Source organism: Mustela putorius, unplaced genomic scaffold (assembly GCF_011764305.1).
Source record: "Mustela putorius furo isolate JIRA1106 unplaced genomic scaffold, ASM1176430v1.1 tig00000508_pilon_pilon_pilon, whole genome shotgun sequence".
Lineage (NCBI taxonomy): Eukaryota > Metazoa > Chordata > Mammalia > Carnivora > Mustelidae > Mustela > Mustela putorius.
The window spans coordinates 4588748-4609430 of NW_025421402.1; the positions used below are offsets into that span (position 1 = coordinate 4588748).

The window sequence follows — 20683 nt, forward strand, 5'->3', positions numbered from 1 at the left end:
CCCAAGTTTCTCCCTATCAGATTTTTCTCTTCCATTATCTTCAAGGCTTGCATCACCACCTGATGCTATCTTGTTCCATTTTTTTGTTTGTGTATATCAACTCCCCCATCTAAGACGTAAGCTTGAGAGTAAAGACCTTGCCAGTCTTGTTCACATCTGTGTTCTCTGCTCTTGGCTCGGCACACAGTAAGTATGAATAAAAGAATACTCAACCATAGTACAGGGTCTCTCTCTCTCTGTGTTCATAAAAGACACTGAATGGACAAATTAATGAGAGTCAGCCAAGCTCTGGCTAGGCACTGGGCCCAGTGAATCTTTAGGAGTTTATGGTTTACTGAGAGACAGATACATAAATCAAACTTTTTAAACTGAGTAGTCCTGACACTTATAAGTATGCTGGGGAGTAAGAAATGTCATAATGTTTTCTTTTCCTCTCATTTTTTAAACAAAGTTTTATACCCAACGTGGGGCTTGAACTCCTGATCCTGAGATCAAGAGTTGTATGCTCACCTGACTGAGCCAAACAGACACCCCATAATCTTTTATTATTTTAAATAAAATGTGATCTGCTCTGGGTCCTCATCCCACGAGGGTGGCAGGAGATTTGATCTCAATCACTCCTGAGCCACTCCCCCAGCCTCTAGAGTCATAAGGAGCTCCCAGGAGTCTGAAAGATCTAGGAGGGATCCTTTAATCTTCTTTCCACCCTGGCCACCTCCCATAATGCTCCTGGCTCGAGCCTTTCTTGAAGGGTCAGCTGATTCTTGACCAAGCTTAGACCTGGGAGAAAATTTGGATAGGGTAGTTGATAGGGGTTTTGATAGGGGAACCAAGTGCTGATCCAAGCTACTCCTAAGACCTCTCCAAACCTCCATGCTATTTTCTGCTCAGGGAAATCATTCCAAACCTGCTTTTGGTCTGTGAATTCCATCTCTCTTTACCCAAACCATTCCTTTCTTTCCCTCCTCCACTGGAACTGCCCTACAGAATCTCCCTTAGATGGCTCAACTGGCTGCTTCCTGCAGATGGAGAAGATGCTAAAAATGATCAGTTATCCATGTAAAGCAGAGTTCTTACATCTCCCTCCACCAACCTACTCCTCTTTCAGAATTCCCTAGCTCAATTAATAACATCACCCTCCTCTTTGTTACCAGAGATAGGAAAGATGACACATCTATAATTTCTCCTTTCCCTTTATCTAATCAGCGTCTGAGTCCTGCCAACTCTAATACCTCTATAACTCCTCCCTTCCGGTCTAACCGTACCTCTGGTTGAGCTCATTACTTCATATCCATACTTGTAGAAGAATGTTCCACTTGATCCATTCTAGCTTCTCCTCAGCTCAATCCATCCACCCAATGACCCAAGAGGTAATCCAAAGGAACAAGTTTGACCATGTCACTACCTTGCTGGCTTGTCTCATGTAGAATGAAACAGATCAAATTTTAGCATGACCTTCAAAGTACTCTACCATTTAGAGTAACAACTTTACCCTCCACGACATTTCTCCATCCCGAACAACCCATACCATACCCTGCTTGACTCGCCTCTTAGCCATTCCCCCAACATGCTTTCTATATTCTTCCCTTTTTACATTTTCTCTAAAGCTGTTTTTCCTACTCAAAATGTCCTTTGGCCCCCTACCCTTTCATCGCTCCCTTTCCCCAACATGTACCCAATTAAGAGTACTCATTTATTCGAACTCTAACCCTATTTCCATGTCATCTATGAAGAGTTTGGGAAAGGAGAGCAGCAGGGACTGCTGGAGCCAGGCTGGGTGTAAGTGCCCATTCTCGGGCATTCTTCCGAGCTGTGTAACCTTGGGTAGGTTCTTCATCTGTAAATCGAGATATATAAAATAGATCACATAATTCATGGCAGAAAGAAGGAAATGGACTACAAATCAGAAGTTAGTGGACTGGAACACAACGCACAGCAAAATAATAGAGAAAAATCAATGAAACCAAAAGCTGGTTCTTTATAAAGATCAATAAAATTGATAAACCTCTAGCCAAACTGATGAGAAATAAAAAGGAGAAGGAGAAAAGACATAAATTACAAACACTAGGAATGAAAGAAAAGGAAACACCAATCCTACTGGCAAGACTATGCTCTCACCATTTCTATTCAACAATGTACTAAATATCCTAGCCGGCACAGTAATGCAAGAAAAAAAAGAAATAAAAGGCATACAGATTGGAAAGAGACGCAAACTTTTTATTTACTCTAAGATCTAATTATCAATGTATAAAACCTTAAGGTCACAGGATACAAGACCAATATACAAAAATTACATCTCCATATATTCATTGTAGTAAAGAACTAGACAATGAATTTTTAAAAAGTATACTCTATAATATTATCAAAAAGAGAAATATTTAGGGACAAAGGTAACAAAATATGTACAAGATCAGTATTTTGAAAAGTACACAACACTGCTGAGAAAACTTTCAAAAGAGCCAAATAAATGCAGTATGAATCAGAAGAGTCAGTATTACTAAGTGGTCAATTCTACTTAAATTAATCTCTAAAGTCAGTGTACTCCCATTCAATAACTCAGCAGCCTTTTTTTTTGGTAGAATTAATATTCATAAACTGGCTCTAAAATTTGAATATAAATGCAACAAAGGAGAGCTGAGACAATTTCAGAAAAGGAAAAAGTGATTCTAAGATTTACCACAAAGTTATAGTAATCAAGATAGTGTGGTGTTCATGTAAGGACAGAGATACAAATCAGTAAAAAAGAGGGTCCAGACATAAACCCAAACATATAGTCAACTAATTTTTTTTTAAATATGCCAAGATTATTCAATGGAGAAAGGATAGTCTTTTCAGCAGTTGACTATCTATATGCAGAAACATGAATTTCAACTGTTACTTCATACCATATACAAAAGTTAACTCAAAATGGATTGTAGGGGCACCTGGGTGGCTCAGTCAGTTAAGCATCCAACTCTGGGTTTCAGCTCAGGTCATGATCTCAGGGTCATGGGATGGAGCCCCTCGTCAGGCTCCAAGCTCAGCACAGAGTCTGCTTGAGATTCTCTCCCTCTCCCCCTGCCTTTCCCCATACTTACGCTCTCTCTCACCCTCTCTAAAACTAAATAAATCTATTTTTTAAAAATGAATCATAGACTTAAATATCAGAGTTAAATCTATAAAATTTCTAGAAAAAAAGGTTAGCAAAAATATTTGTAGCCTTGCATTAGGAAAAGGGTTTTGAGAAATGGCACAAAAAGCACAGACTGTGGAAAAAAGAATCGATAAACTGGACTCCTACAAAATTTTTAAATTTTGCTCTTAAAGGACATTATTAGGAAAATAATAAGGGAGACTGGGAGAAAATATTTGCAAAACATATACATGGTAAGGGCTTTCTATCTAAGCCTCCCAATACACACACACACACACACACACACACAAAATCTTGGCTAATAAAATAAACCTAAGATCACCACCAAGGTGGATATTTGCTATTACAAATAAACATGTGAAAAGATGCTCTATACCATTAAGTATCAAGGAAATGCAAATTTATACTAGAGTAAGATTACCACTATTCATCCACCAGAATAGCTAAACTTCAAAAGACTTACAATATCAAGCAGTAGGAAGCACGGGGGTCCATCACTGCCAAGTGGTACAGCCACTGTGGGAAACTGGAAGTGCTTTCCTTATAAGGTCAAACATATACTTACCATATGATCCGGCCATCTCACTCCTACATTCATCCAAAAGGACTGAAAATGTGTGTCCATAGAAACACTTGTATGGCAATGTTCACAGCAGCTTTAGTCACGATAGCCACAAACTGTAAACAACTGTCCACCTCCTAGTGAATGAATGAATGAATTGTGGTGAGCTCATACACTGAGATATTGGCCAGCAGTTTAAAGGGTGGATGACCAATAAACCCAATACCAGAAAGGGATTTCAAATGTAGGACACCAGATTAAACAAGCCAGACACAAAAGGGTACATAACTGTATGTAAACTGCCATTTTTATGAAACTCTAGAAAAGGTAAAATAGTGACCAAAAACAGATCATTGGCTGCCAAAAGCTGTGGGCTGGTTGAATAGGAGAGTATGAGGGAGGGGCACCTGGCTCGCTCTGTCCTGTCCATAGAGCATGAAGCTGTGGATTTCAGAGTCTTGAGTTAAAGCCCCACGTTGCACATAGATCTTACTGGGGGGGTGGGGGGAGCATGAGGGAACATTTTTTGCATAATGGAAATGCTCTATTTTACCCAATGAGGAAGTGCATTTCATGACTGATCGAGTTTCAATGAACCTCATGCTGTCACTTGAAAGGTTAGTAATGAAGACATGACATCAAATGATTTAAAACCATAGGTTTAAAGTCACCACTAGTAGTACTAGCTTCTCAAAAACATCTCAAGTACTATCAATAAGCATGATGTATGCACGGAAGATAGAGCTTTCCACACATTTAATTACTTTTTTGAAACACCTGAATCAACACATTACTTAATTGTGTGTGTTGGCGGGGAGACTGTCCGCTGGGAGAAGGTGGCTCTGGAAACTGTCACTGGAGTTAAAGCAAAGTATATTGTGCACCTAAGACATTCTGGTTAGGATGCTAAGGACCCTTCCAGCAAAGAAGGGACGGTCTGCCGGAAGAAATAGAAATGCAAACAGTTACAACTCAGCGTGACAGGAACAGTGAGAGGAAAGGGGACAGGGGGCTGTGACACTGAAAACCATGTAATGAACTCCGTGAGGAAACACAGATGGAGTCATCATCAGGGAAGCCTTTAGGGGGAGGATGAAACCTGATCAAGGAAGGTAAATATTCCCAATGGACCCTGAAGGGGGTCTACGCCAGATGGGAGGCATAAGAAGGGACACCAGCGGAACTTGTCATCCCACCTGAAGTGACCTGGGAAATTAACTGCAAGTACATGCACCTGCTTCAGCCCTTTGACTTCCCAGCAGGACCTGTCTTCTGTAAGCCAATATTCTTCTAAAAAAAAAAACTGCCATCTCTCAGGCATTACTGGGCCACACCCCCCAGGCTGATCACGCTGTGACTCACAGCAGGTTGTCTTGGGGAAGGTCATAGCTGTTCAGAGGCAGGTGTCTAAAAACTTGGGGCAATTGGAAATCAAGAAAACAAAAGAAAAAAACCCCTCTGTAAATTCCTGAAGGTACCAAAAAACCCTACCCCCAAAACCCCCCCAAAACAAAACACCTCCTATGCTTCCTACTCAGTCAAATCAAGCAGAAACAAAAGGCAGAAAAAGCACCACTATAATAGACTTGAAAGGTGGGGCAGCCACGGCAGGTAGAGGAAAACTGTATGCACACACACAGGGCCTTCCATTCGCACACCGGAAGTGCCCTGGGGGTAGCCCCTGGGGCCAGTACCAGCTTACCAAAGAACAGTGTGGGATAGGCACGGGACCTTGGCTTACCAGCTCCAAGATGGACACAGAGAACAGCAGGAGACCCCAGCCCAGCAGTTCTTTAGGATCTTTCCTTCCAAGCCAGTCCCATGTACGAGGACTCTGTGATCAGACAGAGTGACTCGCCATGCCTTAGGCAATGTGGCACCTTCTCTCTCCGAGCCCTGAGTATGACTGCCCAGGTTCACAGGAATGCAAGAGACAGCGGAATGCTGAGCAGATAACTGAGGGAGATGAAGCCCTCACTGTAAAACCCCCGACCCAGAAAACCCAACAAACATCCGTAGCTCTGCCTCTTCCATTTCACCCCCAATTTCTTAATTATCCTCCCTCCATGGAGAGTAGGAGCAATGTTCTTGTTTGTGTCCAGCTACAAATCGTGGTTCTCCCTTAAGGAACAGTATTCACAGAAAGGACGGTTACCACATAAAGGTGGAGTCACCACAGGCAGGCCTGGCGTGGGCAGGGCATTTCTCCAGCTTGTTTACACACCCAGGGAATGACCTCCAACGGAGCAAGAGCCCTCACTTTTCTAATCACGGGGATCCGTCCGCCACGCCGAGATGGTAGCGCCATCTAGTGGACGCAACGGAGCATCTCGAGAAACCCGCCGCTGATCTTTGGCTACCAATGAATAGAACCGAAGCTTCCAGTGCTGTATTAATACTTTGGTATTAATACAGAATACTAATTCTGGAAAAGAAACGTCTCAGCTGATTTGCTCACATATGAAATTCTTAAGTTAACCTGCACTTAATGAGACTCGAATTAATTGATGTGGTATCCCTAGCCGGGTTGAAATTTGTAATTACATTCTGCAAATGTAGAGCTTACTGCAAGTTCTCTGTAAAGACCTTTCGGTTCCGTGATTCGGTATCAGCCACGATCGTGGCACATTTGTATCTAATCAGACATGGCTGGGTTGATGTAATCTCTGTAAAGGCTGTATGAGAGGTGACTTTAGGACAGTCATTAATTCTTAGCACCTGGCTGGCTCAGTAGTAAGAGCATGTGACTCCTGATCTTGGGGCTGTGAGTTTGAACCCCACTTTGGGTGTAGAGATTACTAAAAAAAATAAACTTTTTTTTTTTTTAAGATTTATTTATTTATTTATTTGACAGAGAGAGAGAGAGAGAGAGAACAAGTGGGCAGAAAGGAGGCAGAGGGTGGCAGGGAGACAGGCTCCCCGATGCGGGGGCTCAATCCCAGGACCCTGAGACCACAACCCGAACCCCAGCCACCCAGGTGCCCCCTAAGAAAAAAAAACTTTAAAAAATTTGATTAACCCATTCAAATCTTTGTTGTATATCTACAGTTCTAGGCTCTAGGCCTGTAAACAAGACACACAACACACAAGATCCCTGCCCTCACAGCGTTTACTGATTAATGACGGAGGCACACACAAGAACAGGTGCAGATGTTGCCAAGAGGAGGTCAGAATGAACATAATTTAAAAGGGTAAAGTGAGAGGGAAAGAAAGGGTTGTGGATAGGTCAGTGAGAGGTCTCTTGGAGGTGCTTTTGAGATCCAAAGACGAGCTCATCTTATCATGATGAAATTTTTTTAAGAAGATTTTATTTACTTATTTGAGAGTGAACAAGAGAGAGAGCATTAGTGGGGGTGGGCAGAGAGAGAGGCAGACTCCCAGTGAGCAGGGAGCCTGGGATCATAACCTGAGCCAAAGGCAGACACTTAACCAGCTGAGCCATCCAGGTGCCCCCTCATAATGAAATGTTTTTAAAGGCAACCATTCCTGGGATGCCTGAGTGCCTCAGTTAGTTAAGCATTCAACTCTTGAGCTCCAGGTCCTGACTTTAAGTCCCGTGCTCCACACTGGGCGTGGACCCTACTTAAAAAAAAAAAAAATCGGCAGGACACCTGGGTGGCTCAGTTGGTTGGGCAGCTGCCTTTGGCTCAGGTCATGGTCCCAGCGTCCTGGGATCAAGTCCCACGCCGGGTTCCTTGCTCAGCAGGGAGCCTGCTTCTCCCTCTGCCTCTGCCTGCCATTCTGTCTGCCTGTGCTCGCTCTCTCCCCCTCTCTCTCTCTCTGATAAATAAATAAAATCTTTAAAAAAAAAAAAAAACCGAGACACCCAGGTGGCTCAGTTAGTTAAGCATCTGTCTTCAGCTCAGGTCATGATCTCCAGGTCCTAGGATTGCGCTCCCCATCTTGCGCCCTGTTCGTCAGGGAGTCTGCTTCTCCCTCTCCCTCCGTCCCTCCCTCCCGCTGCCATGCTCTCTTTCTCTCTTCCTCTCTCTCTCTGTCTCTCTCTCTGCTCTCTCAAATGGATAAATAAAATCTTTTTTTTTTTTAGATTTTATTTATTTATTTGACAGAGATCACAAGTAGGCAGAGCAGCAGGCAGAGAGACAGGAGGAAGCAGGCTTCCCGCTGAGCAGAGAGCCCGATGCAGGGCTCGATCCCAGGACTCTGGAACCATGACCTGAGCCGAAGGCAGAGGCTTTAAACCACTGAGCCACTCAGGTGCCCCAAAATCTTTAAATAAATAAATAATAAAGATAAAGACCACCTTCCAGAATAAATATCCATGAGTTTTCCAAACTTTTGGGGGCCTCCTTTCTGGTTTTTGCCTGCAGAGCCAATGTATGAACTCCATCAAGAAAAGTAGGCTTGGGGGATGCCAATCGGTGGGGCATGCGACTGACTCTTCATCTCGGGGTTATGACTTTGAGCCCCACATTGAGTGTAGAGATTACTTAAAAATAAGATCTTAGGGGTGCCCCGCATCGGGCTCTCTGCTCAGCGGGAAGCCTGCTTCCTCCTGTCTCTCTGCCTGCTGCTCTGCCTACTTGTGACTTCTGTCTGTCAAATAAATAATAAATAAAATCTTTAAAAAAAAAAAAAAAGATCTTAAAAAGAAACCAGGGGCACCTGGGTGGCTCAGTGGTTTAAGCCTCTGCCTTCAACTTAAGTCATGGTCTCAGGGTCCTGGAGTCGAGCCCCACATCGGGCTCTCTGCTTAGCAGGGAGCCTGTTTCCCCCTTTCTCTCTGCCTGCCTGCTTGTGATCTCTCTGTCAAATAAATAAATAAAATCTTAAAAAAAAAAAAAAAGAAAAGAAAGAAAGAAAGAAAGCAAAGCAGGTTTAACTCAAAGCAGCACACTACCTGCAGCTTTACCATCACCTTTTTCCTTGACCCTGAACACCTTTGGGATATTTCTGAAAATGAATTCTGTCCCAAACCACATACATGGCAACCTAAGTTTCTGGTGGGAAAGTATACAGCAAGCTCTGGAGAGAGTTAAGAACTCTGTGAGGTCCTTTCTTCCTCTTGGAGGATAGTAGCTCTAATGAATGCACACCTTGGGAAATTGTGCTGTTCTGTTCTTTTGCTGTGGAGGTCCCTATCATCTTCTAGAGAAGGATCTACAAAAGAACAGTATATATATATATATATATATATATATATATATATATATATATATATTCAGCAAAGGCAGGAGGAGACGGAGAAAAGGAGAGTACTAAGACAAAGGAAAGAGTAAAAGATTGAAATAACAAAACTGCCCCAGGTTGAGGAGCCCCTGGGGGTGAGAGGAACTAAAAAAAATAGTAATAATAAAATAAAATAAAATAATAAAAGAACAAAACCTGGGAATGCCTGAGTGGCTCAGTCAACTGACTGGGTGACTGTCTTGGGCTCGGATCCTGATTCCCGTGTCCTGGAATAGAGTCCCACATCAGGTTCCCTGCTCACCGGGGATCCTGCTTCTCCCTCTGCCTGCTGCTCCCCCTGCTTGTGCTCTCTCTCTCTGACAAATAAATAAATAAAATCTTAAAAATTTAAAAAAAAAATTTTTTTTAAAGCAAAAAACACCCAAGACCTGATAAATCACTCCCAAGTTTGCCCCTTGTAGCTCAGCTTTCTAAACCTTGTCCTCATCAGACCCAGAGGGATCTTTCCCACGGTTCAGACACCCCGCTTTCCATAAACCTAGTTTCCCCTATCTTTCCTGGTGAGATTGAGTCTGCTCATGGTAAAACCGTGATGCAACTCAATTTATTGCAGTGACACATACCTCCACTTCTGCCCCCCTATTCTCCACCACATGTGTACAATAGTTTCTTCTTTAAATTCCCTGATAGCAAACTTGTCACTAAAATATATTGATTGAAAACAATGTAAGTCTTGCTTGATGAACCCTCAAAGTGAACAGGGTTAGAAAGGATCTGTTTATCCACTTGTTCCCCCTATTGCTATAGATTTTGGTAACCTGCTACTTTGTATTTTAAAGTCACAAGTGACCCACACAAACTTAGCCTCCCCAGAGCAAATTCAGACAGAAAAAGACTGATGTTTTGTATACATCACAAAGCATTCAACTGAGTCCATAAGGAAAAGATTCTAATTACCAATACAGAAGGATTCCAAACAACTAACCTTTGTGTTAAAATCCTTAAAATGAAAAATATCAAAACCTCTCTAGACATATAAAAATAAGTCTCTCATCTCAAAAAGGTACCCTGGGGGGGCACCTGGGGGGCTCAATGGGTTAAGCCTCTGCCTTCGGCTCAGGTCATGATCTCAGGGTCCTGGGATCGAGCCCTGAAGGGAACCTGCTTCCCCTCCCCTCTGCCTGCTGCTCAGCCTACTTGTGATCTTTCTGTCAAATAAATAAAAGTCCTAAAAGAAAAAAATAAAAAAAAAAGGTACCCTGGGCAGCACACTTCTTTAACAATGTAAGAATGCTTTTATAGATTTCTATATTACTTTTATAAATAACATTTTTTGTGAGAAAAAAATTGAATATTTTCTTTTATTTTTAAAAGGTAGAGGGGATCCAAAGGAAGTCTCCAAATGAGACCAGCAAATTCCTAAATCTGTAGCTGTCAAAATTTGAGGTCAGCAATTAGTATTTGCTTTAAACTTTCTCCTTAAGTAGAAAAAAAAAAAAGGCACAATTTCTATATATCAGAGTCATAACAATAAATCTGGCTTGATGTGAATATGGCTATATTCATAAACCTTCCTGGAGAGAGATAGCCAAATTTGCTTACATTAACCCCAAGATGGTAACAAAAGTATAACCTGGGGCTGTCAATTCAATTTGTACTAAATGGTTGTTACTTGCAATTATGTTTCTTTCCTTCCAGTTCAGAAATAAATCTTTAACAAATTTTTCTTCGTTAGCTAAAAAGATCCAAGTACCTAAATGAAGAATGCTATTATGCCTTAATCCATTAATAGGCTTGTTATAACCCAAATGTTTGTCTTTTTTCAGGGTACAAAGTTTGAATTTTCTTTTCTTTTTTTTTAATTTATTTGCCAGAGATAGAGTACACACAAGCAGTTAGAGAGGCAGGCAGAGGCAGCGAGAGAAGCAGGCTCGTTGCTGAGCAAGGAGCCTGATGCGGGACTCGATCCCAGGATCTTGGGATCATGACCTGAGCCGAAGGCAGCGGCTTAACCAACTGAACCAGTCAGGCGTCCCCAAAGTTTGAATTTTCTGATGCTACCGTCACATTTATGCAACATTGTAAATGGCAGTACACCACAATTTACAATACCATGTTATCATTAATAATAATGCACCAACTAGAGAAAAGTTTGTTTCCCTGATCCTTAAGAGAAATGCTAGAGGCATCTGGGTGGCTCAGTCATGATCCCAGGGTCCTGGGATGGTGTCAGTATCCCTGCCCAGCAGGTAGTCTGCTTTTCCCGCTCCGCCTCCATCCCCACTCACACGCTGTCTCAAATAAGTAAAATCTTTTAAAAAATGTTGGGGGGAATACTATGCTAAGCCCAGCATGTGAATTTATTTTACTGCTCTGTGAATACTCTGTTCTACTCTTTTCTCTGCAGAAGTGGACGGCTGGGGCCAATTCTGGAATCAAATCCCCAGTCTCTAAGGGTATTTCATACTCTAAGAACCCAATCTCCTTTCTATTAAAATGTGGTTTTCAGCAGCTGCTTTCAGCTCAGGTCATGATCCCAGGATCCTTGTGTCCAGCCCTACATGGGGCTCCCTGCTCAGTGGGAAGCCTGCTTCTCCCTCTCTCCCCCAACTTGTGTTCCCTTTGTCACTGTCTCTGTCAAATAAATAAAATCTTTTTTTAAAAAATGTTGTTTTCAGGGGTGTCTGGGTGGCTTGGTCAGTTAAGCGTCTGCCTTCGGTTCAGATCATGATCTCAGGGTCCTGGGATCGCACCCAGGTTGGGCTCCTTCCTCAGGCTGGAGTCAGCTTCTCCCTCTCTCTCTCTGATTCTCCTCTGGGCTGTGCTGTCTATCTCAAATAAATAAATAAAACCTTTTTTAAAAATGTGGTTTGCAATCCTATTTATCCCCTTAAAACTCCTCCCCTTCAATAAGCCAGGATGCAATTTACATGTCACATAACCTTTTTAAACCACAGCAATTTGTTGGGCACCTCTATGTTTAGAGGGCTTCTACAAGAAAACCTGATTTAACCCTGAACATTCTGCTCAGTAAGCCCAAAACTAATGTAAAATATTAGGAAACACACAATATAAACTTGAACCAAAATATCAGGTAACATTTAATAATTGCAAATATATTTATTACAATTTACAGATTAGTTAAAGTTATATACACAAATATAATTTTAGCTATAAAATCCCAACAAACTGGTTACATTTACATCACTGGATCTGTAGAAGCCAATTTAGTCTTCTAGTCCCCTAAATTCACCTTCCTTAAATTATACAAAAATAAAATCTGAGAGTTTGATTTCAAGTCGAAGATGGAGAGGTGCTGTTATCACATTGCAACACTCAGAAAAGGAAATTTTACCTGTCTGTACAAAGCCTTTCACATACTACACTGATACTTAAAGCACCATTGTTTTAAGACTTTAAATGTATACAATGTTCAATTACAACTTCCAAGTTTAACTTTGTTCTAACAACTAGGATTGGGATGAAATGACAAGAATTTATTCTCCTTCAGCCCAACTTAAAAACAGCCCCTTCTGTCCTTTCGGTCACTGTCTGATCACTTCCTTTAAAGGAGGGTAGTAAATGGGAGAATTCTTCACCAAGCTTTTACTCATTTGGTAGTGAGGGTGGATTCCAAGGGAACAAGTTTCCAAAATCCAGTACGTGCCAAGCTATCCCATTATTTTCAAATACACAGAGGTGCTAGATTTCAGACTCAGCCATGAACTAGAACAGTGTACTTCAGTCTGGTTTCAAAAGAATGCCCGTACCAATTTCAGAAAGCTTTCTTCAAGGCAAATGATCCCTTCTTTCCAACGGGCACAGTTGGTGCTTAAAACCAGCCTGTTTTCCTAGTTTACAAGAGAACTCTGCCAAAGCATTCCCTAGGATTCCCGAAAGTTGGAGGTGCACCACACACGCCGTACACCGGCTCTGCCACAATCTGACCAGCTTTCAAGCTGTTGTACTCCTGGCGTGTTTAGGTACGAATATAGGTATTATTATTGGAGGCGGTTCTTAGAGCAAACCAGATAGGAATAAAATAATGACCAGGTAGACTGTAAACTGAGGTAGTAATTCTGCAAGCACTTCTAACAAAAAATTTGTTCCCACGATGAAACAAGTTCAAACATAGGTCACCTGTTCTACTCATGCTTTCCGTTACCTGCAACAAGAGGCACGTGGGGTGGAAAGAGACCAGGAAGGAGCTGATCAGCACTGACACCTCAGCCTAGCAGAAGCACACCAAGTCGAGCTAACTAAAGACACCAAGGACAACCAGCCACTGCAAAAACTTCAATTCAAAAGAAAACTCTGGGCTAAAAATGGGACTTTTTCTTGTTAAGTCTCTAAGTACCGTAAGTCTATAGTACCATCCTTTCCGGGAAGTCTAGGCCTTGTCATTGCTTCTCGACCAGTAGAACACAATAAACTTGGAGATTGATGAAGTCTGTATTTTACATTGCAAACTGGAAAATTCAGAAGTGCCCTTTTCCAAGTTTATAGTGTCACCCTGACAGGTTTTAAAAGTGACAGTGCTGAAGCATGAGATTAATAACACTGGTTTTCTGTTGACAGCATATACAACAAAACCAAATCGCTCTGAGAAATCTCCTAGTTTCTTCCTAGGAAAATTCTCAGCCTTTAAATTTAAAAAGTAAATGTCTATGATGCAAATATTACTCTCTGGAGTTTTTTTTACAAATTCTGCCTGTTGAAATATACAAAGAGCCATTGAACTGGAATGACAATAACATACACAGAGCCCTCTCCAAGAAACAGTCTGCACAAAAGCTAAACGTGTTGAGACATTAAAATTTGGCAGAAAAAGATGCAGCTTTCCCAAGGTAGCAGAAAGTACTGCACACCTAAGTTTTGTGGCGGCCCTCAGAAAGATCTCAGGTAGAATTTAACCTAGAAATAAAAACCCACCACACATGTTCACCCAAAGTCATTTTTAGAAGGGACTAAGTTGACACAAGATAATTTAAGTCCATAGCATATACAAGATTATTTTCTTAGCGTTAAAGCTAGAAGGATCACATCACTGAAATAAAAAAATATAGAGAGAAAACATAAACGCCCATTAACTTTAGAATGTTGGGTGGGAAGAGCCCAAAGTTTTCAGACAGGTACAGAGAATTTAAATTAAAATGGAAAATGGGCTTTGAACCCTATAAATATTGTTTCCCAAGGAAAAAGGTTTTGAAAATGTAAAATTTCACCTTAAGAGGTCTTTTACACCTCAGCAAGCATATGACATTGAAAAATACATCCAACTGAATCAAAAAAGGGAGGATTAGGAATCACACCATCTCATCATTACCAGGGCTTGCCTTCAAACCTGGCCCATCTCTGAGTGAGATCGGTTACAAAAACAAACAAACAAACAAAAACAACACATTAAACTAGGTCACTATATCCAAGTTGCATATCCTCTACAAAAAAGGACAGCTGCCAATTTTTTGTTTTTAAAAGAAACCTCTCAAGTAAGAGGTAGTGTATGCGTGAGTTAGAGGCCACCAAATCATCTTAACATTGCTTGAAAGCATTAAGTTCTTTGAAGCATCTTTCCTGGAGTCTATTAAACATTCTTTCTCTGTGCTCAAACGTCAAGCAATATCCAATAGCATTTTCTGTTTCTCGAATTCGTTTCTGGAACCTGAATGCATCCCGAGCAAATTCTTCCCATGGTCCTTTGCGGTCCTCATCACCACTTATATAATACTCAGTAACTTCTTCAAGGAAGGTTACCTATAAAGACAAAGACTAATTTTAATCATGCTCTACAATCTTAAAATCATCACTGAAGTTATTAACCCTTCATGCTAATTCTTTCAGAGTATCAAATATCCAAGTATCTTACAGAAACATGTGGTTTCAACTGTAACAAGAAAAAAAGAAGTTCTGACTGGACGGCATCTCAGTCAAAAAAAAAAAAAAAAAAAAATGAACAAACTCCATCTTGATTTCCTTCACACATACACACACATATTCCCGACTCCCTCTTGCCATTCCGTCATCCCACCTCCTTCCTCTTGGCTTTTGGTGTTAATAAAATGAATCCAGATGAGGAACTGAGAATTTCCTGATGTTATGAGTGCTGGATTTTTTTTTTTTAAATCCTTAGGAAAATACCGTTCTGTGACACTCTTCTTCCAAAATGACAAATGTTACCCAAATTTTTTTCAGACATATTCACAATAGTTATTAGTTAACGTTAGTCAATGCTTTGAGAACAGCACAAAAGTTTTACAAGATCTTCACCAATTTCCAGTCTTCCTTTTTCCTTTTAAATACAATTTCACTTTTCAGTACTTTCCAATTTCTGCACCATAAACACAGTGTTACTCTTTCATTAGTTTTGTAATCAGACTATAGAAAAAGTTACCTAATAAACAAAATACAGCCAATTAACCTATCTTTAAGGTTATATTAATAGAAGAGACATTCTAGTTGAGATGAAAATCCTCTTTGTATTCCTCCTCAATCTGCTACTACTGTATACACATGCAATTGTAAATACTATATTTTATTTACTATACTGTAAATACTAAATATAGGATTTCATGTAATGAATGAAAGTCCCTTTTAATCCCTACTTAATTTCTACCATAGAAATTTTTTTCAAGGGGCACCTGGGTGGCTCAGCTACTTAAGCGTCTGCCTTCGGCTCAGGTATGATCTCAGGGTCCTGGGACTGAGTCCCACATCGGGCTCCCTGTTCAGCGGGGAGTCTTTCTCTCAAATAAACAAATAAATAAATTTCTTGCGAACACAGCAAACTCCAGAAGTAAATCCTTGCTTTAAAATATGTTCAACAGTTACATCAGCTAATCCCACCGTGGCCTACTCCTTTCATTCCCTTTACATCAGGCCATGGAATGCCCTCGAGGACAATTAGCAGGTACGTAACATCTTACTAGATATTGCATTCTAGAGTTACTCACTCACTGTGTCACTAAAGTAAGTAACAACAGCAGCATTTATCTATGTTTACCACAGGCCAGGCTCATTTCAGAGGACTTCACAATTTTTATCTCCTTTAATCCTCACACCAACCCTAAACGGTCTGTACTACTGCCACCTCCGTCAGATAGGTAAAGAAAGTAAGGTTAACTAACTTGTTTCCAACCACACCACTTCCCTCTGGTGTCGTGATCAGGATTCAAACCCGGAGTATGGCTCCACAATCTGCACTATGTCACTGATACAGGCGGTTTAATTCTCATTCTAAGAATCAAGTACTACCCATGAGTCCCACATACCTCAAGACCTGTTGTCAAAGGCTGCCAAATAATTCTACCATATTTTAGACATAACCTTTTATAAATGTTGCTTCTTGTTCACAATCAGTAGTCTCATATCTACTTGACTCATCCCATTTTTGCTCAATAAGCAAGCTAAAATGAAACATGAGACTGGCCTGAGGTCCCTGAACAGCTACCAATTAAAGGCAAGGTGATGAATTAGGAGTTTTGCACACTCATCTCATTTAAATCATGCAATAATTCACACATTTATAATTATTATTCCCATCAGATAAACGAGTGAATCGAGGCCATGAGAAGTCAAGTTACTTTGCAGGTCTGGCTGTTTTCCCAAATTTCTTGGCCCTACCCACTCAGCAGGAGGGAACACAGGCCTCCAGACACCACACGCTCATTCCATCACTCCATGTTACATCAGGCCACAAGTTAACCTATTCACTAACAGGTTTACCTACAGGTTTACTAATAGGTTTCAACCTATTCACTAATAGGTTTTTTTAAACCTATTCACCAAACAGGTCATTTTGTCAGGGTCCCCTTACAAATAAAAAGATCTTTCATGACAGTACTTACAGAAGGGTGAACTAAATTATTAACATGACCAATTCCACAGGTTATCACCTGTAGAGATATTTTCTACCCAGGAAGAACTCTCACAGCATTAAGCCGGCCATCTGGAGCCAATAGATTACAGCACTATCCACCTGAAACTTTCTGACGCGGCAGAATCTGAGGTCAAGAATAATTTACCCTCCTTTCTCTTTCCAAATAAGTGTACACGAAACTTTAAAAAATCCCTCTACAGTAAAAGATACCCTGTGTTTTGGGGGAAATTTCTCTCCAATTAATAACTTTCGCTGAAGGGCACCTGGGTGGCTCAGTCTTGTTAAGCGTCTGCCTTCGGCTCAGGTCATGATCCTGGGGTCCTGGAATGGAGCCCTGCTCAGTGGGAAGCCTGCTTCTCCCTCTGTCAAATAAATAAAATCTTAAAAAAAAAAAAAAAATTTTTTTAATTAAAAAAACAACTTTCGCTGAATAAATAGTAGAGGGAAAAAATAAAGCAACTCTAATGACCACCCCAAATAAGATGAACTTGACAAGGTGTTGAAAGAGTAAAATGTTCCATGAAGTTTTAAGACTAGCTTAGGTACAGGAAGCAGGTCCTCAAGATAAACCAAATAGGTAACCACCATCATTACAGATGATTATTAACCTGTAAGTGGCCAATGATAACTAGTACTGCATTCTCAGGAAACGGAAGTACTATTTTCTGTATTTTTCTTTTACCGTCAAGCAAAATCATCTTCATGTCAAAAGTTTTTATACTGAAATTAGCATCTTCTTTCATGGCAAACTTGCTGCTTGGTACTATCATCCCACTGGGCTCTTAACAGGAATGAAGACACCGTTAATCCTGTGAATAAAACCCAGAGCTACAAACCCAGATGGAAAGGGCACTTTTCTGCTAGCATCAATAACCCAGCAACTTCGATTTGGAGAGGAATGACGACGTTCCATAGAAGGGAAGAAGGCAGTGGGGGCATGTCAGGTGGGGATGGGGTGGCAGTGTCGCTTCTTAATCCAAGTACACAAGGTTAGAGTCCTTCCTCAAAAACATGCACTACTCTGTCTCCTGGAGAGCCATGTTAGCGTATTTAACCATAACAAAACAGTACAAGTCATCAGGCACATTAAAAAAAGAAGAAAAGAAACCAACCTTTTTTTTCTTGATACGCTTGCGTCTTTCTCCAGAAAGAACCCCACCCGGTACCAAGTCTGGACCTTCCCTCTCTCGGCTGCCTAACAGCTGCACCTCACAAGATAATACGGTGTGACGACCAGAAATGGCCACAGTAGGCTCAGACGGCCTCTCTGAGTCACGACAGCCTTTCCAAGTTTTCCCTGATGTTTGAAAAGGAGCCTTAAAATTTAGAAGGTTGTAGGGGTCATCGGAATGACAGAAAGAGTTCCACAGCCTGAGACTCTCTGCTTCATCTGCACTAGATTCCCAGTCCTCTTCCTCCCCAGAATTATGGTCAGGAGACTCGGGAAGGCTTCCAGTCTGGGGAGAATTCTCCACATCAGACTTGTCAGACGAATCCTCCTCTGAGTCAGGAGGGTCTCCAGGAACAATTCTGGCCGCAGTCTGAATTGTTGCCCTAAAGTTCTGGGGATTATAAGGATCTACACTATAGAAAGAGTTCCAAAGGTGAAGCCCTTCAGAGTCCTGTTCAAGGTCTGATTCTGAGAGTGAGCGGTCACTATCGAAACCATCATCCTCAGCTTCCTCATCCCAATCCTCACCTCCAGAGTCAGAACTCACTTCTAGGTCACTGGATGTTCCCCCCAAAATGTAATCTATCAGTCTGTTACTACAAGCTGGCCTGGTGGAAATGGGAAGGTCATTTTCTAGGTCTGAGGAGTCCCCAACACTTCTTTGGTCCTCTCCAGGCTCTTTCTCCACTGGTATCTCACCAGACAGCCTTCCTTCCAAGGGGTCCGGCTCTTCCAAAGAGACTGGAACCTCTGTAGTCAACGATGCGATTCTTCCTTCGGTGGGTTCCTGGGCGGTTTCAGGAAGGGATCCAACAGAGGGAACACACAGCGTGGGACTATCTCCGCCGGATTTCAGATCCATCCGGAGCAAGTTCTGTTCCTCCTCCAGGCTGTGGTAGCCATGATCTTGGTCTGGGGTGGGTAACGCTTGCCCCTTGGTGGCCTGCTGAAGGAACTCCAGCCGTTTCGTGCGAAGATGGTGGATTTCTGGCAGGCCCTCTTTAGAAAGAGGCGGACGTCCCTGCCGGGAGGGGCAAGCGATCTCCGCCTTTGGCGGGTAGGGAGGATCACGGTCTTCAGTGCGACAGCTGCCCTCTGCGCTGAAGGTCTGGAAATCAACAGGCTCGCCACTTCCCACGCCGTTCTGATAGACGAGCCCCACCCGGGGCAGGCAGCCCAGATAGGCGGGCTTCAACAAATAGGAGACGACGCTGAAACTGCTTAAACGCCGGTTTAGAGGGCCGGCGGGCGGAGAGCCAAGTTCCCGGTTAGAGCACAGATGGCCTTGGAAGCCACTCGGCAACAGCTCCACTGCCCCCCACAGCTGCGGCTCTAACAGAAAAGCGTGCACGCCGGGGTGCAGAACTCCGGCCTGGGCTTTGAGTCCCAATTCTAGATCTGAGGACGAGCACTGCCAGTGGATGCCCTCCTCCAGCCAATCGAGGGGACTGGCGGCAGAGTCGTCCGAGGGGTCGAGCCGCAGCGACCTTAAAGATTTCTGCGCCGGGGGGCCGTCCGGGTCCTCCCGAGCCTTCAGGGCTCGGAGCGCGCTGTAGCCTCCAGCAAAATCTAGCCATCTGGTCGGAATCAACCCGCCGAAAAGCTGGCTCCAGATCAGCAGCTTCTGAAGCAAGCCGGGGAGTGGCGCGAAGAGCTGGGAAAGCAGCTTCATCCAGTAGCCGGTCCGAGCCTGGGGCTCGGGGGCAGCAGCCAGTCTGGAATCCCCGGAGTGTTCCGGGGCAGAAGGTGTGGGCAATTTGGAAGGTCTGGGTTGCGAGCGCCGGGGAAAGAAGGAGAGCAGCCAGAACCGGGAGCCCGGCCGCGGCCGCGATCCGTCTGCTGCCGGCTCCATGTCCTTGTTCTGGGCAGTCTCTGAGGGCTGCAGGTCGGGCGTTATCCGGAGACGTCTACGCAGTCTTGGCCTTGCCGCGCGGCGGAGTCGGGGTCCCAGGCCGATCCCCGGGCCAGGAGAAGAGCCACAAGGGGAAGCGGCTTCGGCCGCGGGCGTTGGACCACAGGCCGGAACAGCAGGCGCAGGACGCAGAGGAGGCGACATTCATTCTGGCGGGACGAAGGTGTCCTAGTTCGCTCGAGGCTCCTCCACCGTAGACAGAGCCCTCCCGCGGCGACTGCGGCGACTAGCCAGAGGGGACGGGCCGTTAAAAAGCCCCTGGGCAGTGCAACCCCGGAAGGGCTGGGCAGGCGGGCGAGGGTGGCAGCGAAGCCCAAAATGGCCGCGGGGCCAGCGCGGAGCAGGACACCTACCGGAAAGAGGACGAAGGGAAGGATAGCGGCTGGCTACGCCACCAGCCCCGCGTCGCCCAACGTCACTCGCAGAGCCCCGGCGGGCGGGCCTTTCCGGACTCCTGCGAGCGGCCGCTGATTGGTCCCGCGCGGCTCCCTGTCGGCTTCCTTACTCTCGGCGGACCCAGACCACGCGCCGGAGGTTGCATCAGCCGGGCCGAGGCTTTACGCGTGCGCACTCGTTCCCCGGTGGTCTCCTAGGAGACCGCTCCGCCTCGGCGGCGTCCCCCCGCCCGGCTCTGCCTTCTGGGCGAAAGGGGACGTTCCGAGATGACAAGAAAATTCCCAGAAGCCCTTTCAAGGGCCTAATACACACCCTAGGGTATACAGTTGCTTCTGACTTGCATATATCGGGGTTCCTGTAATGTTGAGTGCTAAGGAGATCATCCGCGGGAGATCTTAGTATAATAGAAATTGGCAATACTGTGTAAGTACATGTCTCGTGTTAAGACACTAATAATTCGGAGGGAATAATAATAAGAGTGC

At 43.4% G+C, this 20683-nt stretch overlaps 1 protein-coding gene across 2 annotated transcripts; it reads right to left on the bottom strand.

Annotated features, from left to right (window-relative positions):
- Positions 1–11918: 11918 nt before the first annotated feature.
- PPP1R15B (protein phosphatase 1 regulatory subunit 15B) lies at positions 11919–20174 on the bottom strand. 2 transcript variants are annotated; one of them, XM_004756393.3, is made up of 2 exons: positions 17835–20169; positions 11919–14600 (listed from the first exon to the last, which is right to left on the bottom strand). In XM_004756393.3, exons 1-2 carry the CDS (start codon positions 19947–19949, stop codon positions 14379–14381), a joined length of 2337 nt encoding a protein of 778 aa, XP_004756450.1. In that variant the 5' UTR covers positions 19950–20169; the 3' UTR covers positions 11919–14378. The 2 variants fall into 2 exon arrangements, with proteins under 2 accessions (XP_004756450.1, XP_004756451.1); XM_004756394.3 differs by having other exon boundaries at positions 14454–14600; positions 18593–20174.
- Positions 20175–20683: the final 509 nt, after the last annotated feature.

Bases quoted from the DNA above. Each gene is read 5' to 3' on its own strand.
- PPP1R15B (XM_004756393.3), bottom strand. From the start codon at position 19,949: ATGTCGCCTCCTCTGCGTCCTGCGCCTGCTGTTCCGGCCTGTGGTCCA. The intron at 14,601-17,834 runs GTTGGTTTCTTT...TTGTCTTTATAG, and splicing joins AGCGTATCAAGAAAAAAAAG to GTAACCTTCCTTGAAGAAGT.